We start from the raw sequence: 7,365 nt of genomic DNA, 5'->3' as shown, positions 1-7,365 counted from the left end.
TTTCTATTAAGTTAATTTAATTTAAAATTTTCTGATTTAGAAATTTAAGATTCTATTTACTTGTTTAACCAAATTAGAAGATTTAACATCAAAATTAATTAATTGGAATAATCAATATTTAAAAAAAACTAAATTTTTAAAATAATTGAACAAAATTTTTAAATTCAATTCGTTTGGTGAATTAATTTAATTTAACTAAATTTTTACTCACCTTTACTATTAAAAAAAACAGATTTTATATATTTCGTGCAAAGTATAATGCAAAAAAAATTCTCACCTGAATTATTGGTAGCCAATGATGTATAACTCCATCAATACACAATCTCTTTCGTCGTCAATAAACTTAATATCTTATTCGGATCGAAAGGCATTTCCGATTTGGGTGATATACATTGATCTTGAGTACTTTTAAAAGTTTTCTTTGTGGAAGTCAAATTTGGTGCTGGTCCGCCGTGAGAAATCCGTAGCCAGCTGCCGGAGCTCCTTCGTCAGCGCTGGGGCGCCGCAGTAGAACACGCCTACAGGCAGATTGAAAAAAAAATGAAGGATGAGACATTGCAGAATATATTCATGTTTGATCGGAGGGATAAAAGGGAGTGATTCGGTGCGGACCGATTCGCTGGTTGCGGTGGTTGAGGGCGATGCGCTTGAAGACGTTGCGCCAGTTGGGGCGGGCGAAGTGGGACTTGACGCGGGTGCCGGAGACGATGTCGACGCCGTTCTTGGCGTGGTTGAGCGACTGCAGCATGACGATGAGCGCCGACCGGGCGTCTCCTTCCTCGTACACGCTGGTGCAGAAGTTGTGCAGCTCGATGACCCCCTTCTTGTCCGTCTCCGCCACCTCGTTCATCACCCCCCGGAACCATTCGAACGACCCCTGCTCCCGCGTCACCCAGTAGAAGTACGCCCGCCGCGTCTTGAACGACGACGACGACGACGATGACGCGTGTCCGCTTCCGCCCTCCCCGCGCTCGGAGGAGGAGGATCCGTCGTCGTTACTCTCCTTGGGTTCCAGCCGCTTCATGTTGTTGACGATGTCCTTGACGATGCTGATGAAGGGCGTGGCGCCGATGCCCAGCCCCACAAGCAGCAACACCTCATACTTCTTGTACTCCTGGGCCGGAGCACCGTAAGGCCCATCGATCAACACCTTCGGAAAACTGCAAAGCCAACAACTGCGTTGAGCAAGTAATAAACTCATAGACATCGATCGATTGCGATCGATGGCAAGAGATAAATTATTTGTCATTCCTATCAGAAGAACTGTCAAAGACAGAGCAGCATATTCTTTCTCTAAATTATTTGTCGTATAGCAAGCCGGTCTTATCGACCATCTAAATTGCTTACATGAGGCTGCTGCTTCTGTCGTAATCCGACCTCAGAAGGCCGCTCTGTCCACTTGCCGGTGGCTGACACACCTACAGATAACCATCGAGATAATGAAACTAGCTACAGGCAGCTCGAAGCTCTACTATTAACTACGCCATGGAAAAGTCCAGCTTAGTCTACCTCAGAGAAGACGGCTTTGAGCTGCCTTGTCCAGTCGCCTATTGTCCGTATATGGACGCTGATGTAGTTGTCCTGCGGGGCCGACGTGATGGAGAATGGGTGCCTGCGCTTGGACGGACGGCAAGAGCAATTATTCATGGAGAACTAACTAGATTAATGATTGGTATGCCCATGTCTTAGAAATTAAATACCATTGGAATGGAGAGACAGCAGCGCAGTTGACGAAGATGTATTGGCCGCTTCTGTACTTGAAACCTTGAGGCTTGGACATTTGAAGAGTCAAAACGTTGCCCGGGTACACAGCCACCTTCAAAATTTTGACCGGACGGACGCTGGACCGAAGCGCCCGGATCAACCGCTCGCCGCCGTAGAGGATCAACGGAATCGCCAAGTACATCCATGTCTGCAAATTGATGTTATCAGTAAATGAGAACCATTGAATATACCGGGTTGACCGGATCAAATCACCAGACTTATCCAGTCACAATCCTCTCTTTTAATTAGAACGAGGCTGAATTGCGCAGCTGCCGGTTTATGGGGTCGCGTACCGTCTTCTTGTACCATTCCTTGGTGAGGTAGAGGAAGGTTCCGTGGACGATAAGGAGGACGTAGACGACGACGAAGAGGTGGTGGGAGTACCAGAAGGCGTTGAAGCCGGTTAGGCGGTTGAAGGGGTAGGGCAGACGGAGGCGGTTGCGGCGGAACCAAGGAGTGGCGAACGTGAAGGCGATGGCCATGAGAACGACCATGACTAGCCCGGTCCACCCCTCCGTGCCCTTCACGAACCACCAGTAGTCGTCGGGCTGCGAGTCGCCAAAGAAGGGCCGCATGGGCTGGTACTCCTGGTCCGTCGCGTGGAGCAGCCGCGGGAAGTCGCACGTCAGGTGAGAGATGGCGTGGAGGCCGACTCCGACGGCGACGCCCGCGGCGATGACCTTGTGGAAATTGAGGTTGTCGTCGAAGGGCAGGGCCTTGCCGAGGCGAGTGTTGGCTCGGAGCCAGGTGATGGCGTTGCGGCAGACAGGGAGGAGGATGAGGGCCATGTTGAACTTAAGGGTCTCGGCGCCGCCCTTGGCCACGCAGACGCAGTAGCCCATGACGTCGTACACTGCCCGACGCCGATACTGGATGAATTTCCAGCAGAAAAGGCCGGCGCATGCGCAGAGCCACAGCGCTACCACCCACACCCGCTTCCAGTGGTCCTCGAGGAAGTAACGCACTTCACGATACCACCGCACCAGGGGATTCGGCTCCCTTGTTGGCCTCAGCTTCTGGCTCAGCATCTGGCTCAGATTTCGACTGTTTGTGGTGCCGATCTGCGCCGAGTAGCTCGGTCCCTGGATAAGCAGCATCTCCAGGTTGTATATCTGAAATCATCATCTCCGTCAGTAGCAAGATAATTTGGCTAGCATTTGATCGTTCTGCTTTACCTCAATGTATCCCAGATTGTCCGGGTCCAATTCCTCCATGATCAGGGCGGCGTACTCCTCCGCTTGCTCCTGAAGCTTAGAGAGATTGTTCGCAGAAGCGCTCAGTAAGATAATCTGCTTGCAAATTGTTTGTTGGCTGAATCAATTAACTATTAATTGATAGGGCAATGTTCGAGTGCTCAGTTCAGAGTATTGGGCTCGCTTACCTCTTTCACTTCCTCCTCTGTGATTCTTCCGTCTGCGTTCTTATCAACCCTGTGCATTGGATGAACGAATTACGATCTTTTTTGCAAAGTTGCGAAAGGTTGAAAACAGAGGATTCATTCAGATTTACATGTCAAAGAAGGTCTGAAGCCTGGAATCGAAACTCTGATCAGAAATCTGGTCCCAAAACTCTTTCAGCTCAGATTTTGTGATCTTATCGCCGATAATGTGTCTCCTCCTCGTCAATGCATCGAACAGCTCCCCAGCGAACTCCTTGGAATCCTTCATTCCTGTGGATCGAAAATTTCAAGTGTTTTTTTTAATCAAGTTCAACGTTGAGAAGCAACGTTTCTTTCTAGAGGAGAAGAAAAAGAGGGGATTTGATAAAGAACGGACCAATACACTGGCCGAAGCGAGAGCGGTGAAGCATGCCGTCAACGGAGAGCTCTTGGAAGCGCTTTTCGACGGCCGTCCATCCGGCGGCACCTTCAGCCTTGCTGATGAACTTGAGGCCTCGGAGGGCGTGCGCAGTGGCTGTCTTGGTGCGATCAAGCTTCCCCGGCCCCTGCCGCCGCGTGAACGACGCCAGCCGCCGGAGCTCCTGCGACACCTGCTTGAACTTGGACGACGCTGTGCGCATCATCGACTTCCCGAGCCCGGCGCGTCTCTCCAGCTCCCTAGCCAGCGCAGCCACCTCCGGGTCCGCCTCCGCGTCCCCGCCGCCTGTCGCCGCCGCTTTCAGGCTGTGGAATGCCACCTCGTCGTCGCGCACGTCCAGGGTGATCTCCACATACGTCTCATCCTCCTCCTCCTCGTCCTTATCGCTCTTCACCTTCCCGAAGGAGGAGGCCGGCGAGGCCGGGAGGCTGAACCGGGTGGGGCTCCTCCTGCCCCCTCGGCTGTCGAGCGGGCTGCTCAGGGGTCCACTGAAGGAAACTCCTGGGCTCTCCGCCTCGATCCCATCCACGGAGCTCTCGCCGCCCCTTCCGTCCTCGCTCGACGCCACACTCCTCATCTCCGATCTCAAGCCTGAGCCTCCACTCTCCACCAAAGCCTTCATTACCAACCCAACGACTCCATCAACCTCCAAATATCTACACGGAAACCGAAGGTGAAGCAGAAGCAGCAACTCGGAGGAGCAAAATCGTGGCTTCGCTCCCGGCGGAGCGACGGAAAGGCCGTGGCTGCTCTGCTGCTGCCCACTTTATCCTGCCTATTAATTAATTAAATAACTACCCAGCGTTGGAGTAAGTAGTGTTTTTCAAGCCGAGTAACGAACCGGCCGATTCACTGAACCGGACTACTTAAACCCGGTCCGTCTTCATAACTTTGTTGGTGGTAGGTAAGGTTAATTCTATCTACATCAGCAAAGAAAGTCCACCGTCAGCTGTGGGTGCGATGTTTGACTGGAAAGGCTCTCGGCTGGCCGGCTGCTACTTGGCGCTGAGACGTGACTGATTACTCCTCCAATAGTAAACACAGATCACTGATTACGATGAAGAGTTCTCTTTGATTATTATTTGTCCTTTTTGGTAGTGGTTAAGGAGAGGAGTTGCTTCTAACTATATTCTTGTACTTGTCATAATTACTTCGAACCCCTGTATAATATAATATTCTTTATTAAGAAGATGCAAACAAGAACAAAAGATTGAGTATTCTCAGTAAACGAGTCAAATCAAATTATACTTTATGTATTCAAGTAGAGTATTGATCCCGATATTGGTCCTATTTGAAAACCGACTTAGATATGAGATCCCATTTGGAAACCGACTTAGATATAAATGTCAGTAACGGGGCGATAACGTTGAAGGCGGGGAGGACCTATGCACACTGTAGACCAATCACACAGGAGTGCTAACGTCCGAAACCAGACAAGAGATTCTTGGTAAAAGTTTTCCAACGTTCAAGTCAGACCGGGAGCCTAACGAATTATAGGAATGAAGTAGATGCATATATGTACGTGTACCTGATCAATAGAGAGTTTCCTCCTTTTATACTACCTTTCATAACCTCCGTAATGATGAGAGATCAGATAATGTCAGATGTCAGAATATGTCGGATAGTGTATGAATTATGGAGAACTCCTATTGGATAGAGGAAGATTTTGTTGGTGTGGTTAGCACTAACGGTCTAACCCAGATTTTGATGAATGACAAAGTAGGTTAAGTTAGTTTGATTGTGATCTAACACTTTAACTAAGTGTGCAAGAGAAGTCCAGACTGATCGACGGGTTGACCGGATGTCTGGTACGAAGTCCAGCTAGGTCCATGGGTCGACCTGATAGTTGGCACGAAGCCCAAACTGGTCGACGGACTGACCGGATGTCTGACACGAAGTCCAGCTAAGTCGACGGACTGACCTGATAGTTGGCACGAAGTCCAGACGGATCGATGGACTGACCGGACGTCTGGCAGGTAAGTTAAGGTAAGTCACTAGAGGAGAGTGACTTGGTGAGGATGCGTTCCCGGTTAGGGAACTTAGGCACCGATCCAACATAGAACCATTTCGGAACTCTAAGTTGAGATCTTGACTAGATTCCGGTCTCGGTGAGATAGAATCTAATTACTACTTTTCTTCTAATTAGTATCAGAGCAGGTACCACTCTGGTTTGGTGCAACCACCAATCAGACAAGGGGATGAAATCTTTTTTTAATTTTTTTTCTTTCTTTCGGCTATAAGTTTTTCGAAACAATCCAAACTGGTATTGTTGTCTTTTTAGATTTTTTTTGCAAGTTCAAATTTCTTTCTTTCTCCCACACTGCTAATCCAAGACCAAGTCTTGGGATTTATTTTATTTTTTTTTTGTATGCAAAGAAAAAAAAATATCTCAAATCAAAGGTTTCAGCACAGTCTATCTCCCTCTATTCAATGGTGACAATTTCCCTTACTATAAGAAGCGAATAGAGGTGTATCTGAAGATCGATTTCGACCAGTAGTTCAGCGTCACCAGAGGATACAAGGCACCAGTTGATAACTCTGGCAATCCACTAGATCCGAAACAGTGAACACTGGACATGAAAAAGAAAGCATCAACGTACTTCAAAGCCCTCAACATGCTACAATGCGGACTAACGAGGGAAGAGTTGAACCAAGTGGGCCCACACCAAAATGCGAAGGAATTATGGGACAAGGTGGTCGAACTACATGAAGGAACAAGTGACGCCAAGGTAACTAAACGTGACCTTATTTTAAATAAACTCTTTAATATTAAAATACAAGAAGAGGAAACGGCAAGTCAGCTGTTGGTTGCTATGCGGAATATCATACCGGTTCCCCTGTACAAAAATTTTATACAAGACCTGAACCTTTACTAACAACCTATTGTGTTCTTTAAAAATTAAATTAGGAATCGCAAACGGAACTTAACATTATTGATTCCAAATTTAACTTATCTGTTCTTAATGGTTTAGACTTGGATCGCAAACGATACTTAACATTATTAATCCAAATCCACCCATGTTATAAATTCAATTAAATATTAATTTCTAAAATTAGCTTCCAGGACTGCATGGTGAGGTACTAGACCTTATTGGGTATGAGATCATCCACCACCGCCTAAACAAAACCTTTTAAAGAAATCTAATATTTAATTTCCTTATATAACCCTAGGTTTAACTAAATAGAACAATCGAATCACAAATTCGAAAAATAAAAATAACACAAACTCGAATCACAAATTTGAAACCTAGAATCATATGCCTCTTGTGTTTCGTATTTCAAAAACTATACAAAGAAAACTAGTATGATGCGGAATAGAATTACTAGTTATACCTTTCTTTGTAAACAACAACCTCTTGATCTTCTACCGTATTCCTCTTCTTATCTCGGACGTCGTGTGGGCGACGATCTACTGAGACGAGAACCACCCAAGCTACCTTCTTCTCCAAGCAAGTTTCGGCCACCACAAGAACTCCAAGAGAAGATGAGGTTCGACCACCACCAAGCTCCAAGGGATGCTAAGAAATAAGACCTCCTATCTCTCCTTCTTCCTTAAGCAAGATCCGACCACCAACCAAGCTCCTTGAGATGAAGATGCCGCTGACCAAGGAAGAAGAATAGGAGAGGGAGAGGATGTGAAGGGCCGGCCACCAACCAAGGAAATAGAAGAGAGGAAAACTAGAATATAAGTTGTGAGGTGAGGCACCTCTACCCTCTCTTTTATATTACTAGGTCTTGGCAAATAAGGAAAATTTTATAAAAAAACTTCCTTATTCTCTCAGCC

At 47.0% G+C, this 7,365-nt stretch overlaps 1 protein-coding gene across 1 annotated transcript; it reads right to left on the bottom strand.

Annotated features, from left to right (window-relative positions):
* Positions 1–256: 256 nt before the first annotated feature.
* On the bottom strand, positions 257–4,426 carry LOC122045598 (respiratory burst oxidase homolog protein B-like). Its single transcript, XM_042605878.1, has 10 exons — positions 3,540–4,426; positions 3,274–3,433; positions 3,146–3,194; positions 2,940–3,053; positions 2,058–2,876; positions 1,701–1,912; positions 1,510–1,612; positions 1,348–1,418; positions 613–1,160; positions 257–518 (listed from the first exon to the last, which is right to left on the bottom strand). Exons 1-10 carry the CDS (start codon positions 4,201–4,203, stop codon positions 409–411), a joined length of 2,850 nt encoding a protein of 949 aa, XP_042461812.1. The 5' UTR covers positions 4,204–4,426; the 3' UTR covers positions 257–408.
* Between the last annotated feature and the right edge of the window lie 2,939 nt (positions 4,427–7,365).

Source organism: Zingiber officinale, chromosome 2B (genome assembly GCF_018446385.1).
Source record: "Zingiber officinale cultivar Zhangliang chromosome 2B, Zo_v1.1, whole genome shotgun sequence".
In the NCBI taxonomy this organism is placed as follows: Eukaryota; Viridiplantae; Streptophyta; class Magnoliopsida; order Zingiberales; family Zingiberaceae; genus Zingiber; species Zingiber officinale.
Note: the sequence above shows the minus strand (reverse complement) of the source record. Positions and strands in the feature narration are given on the sequence as shown.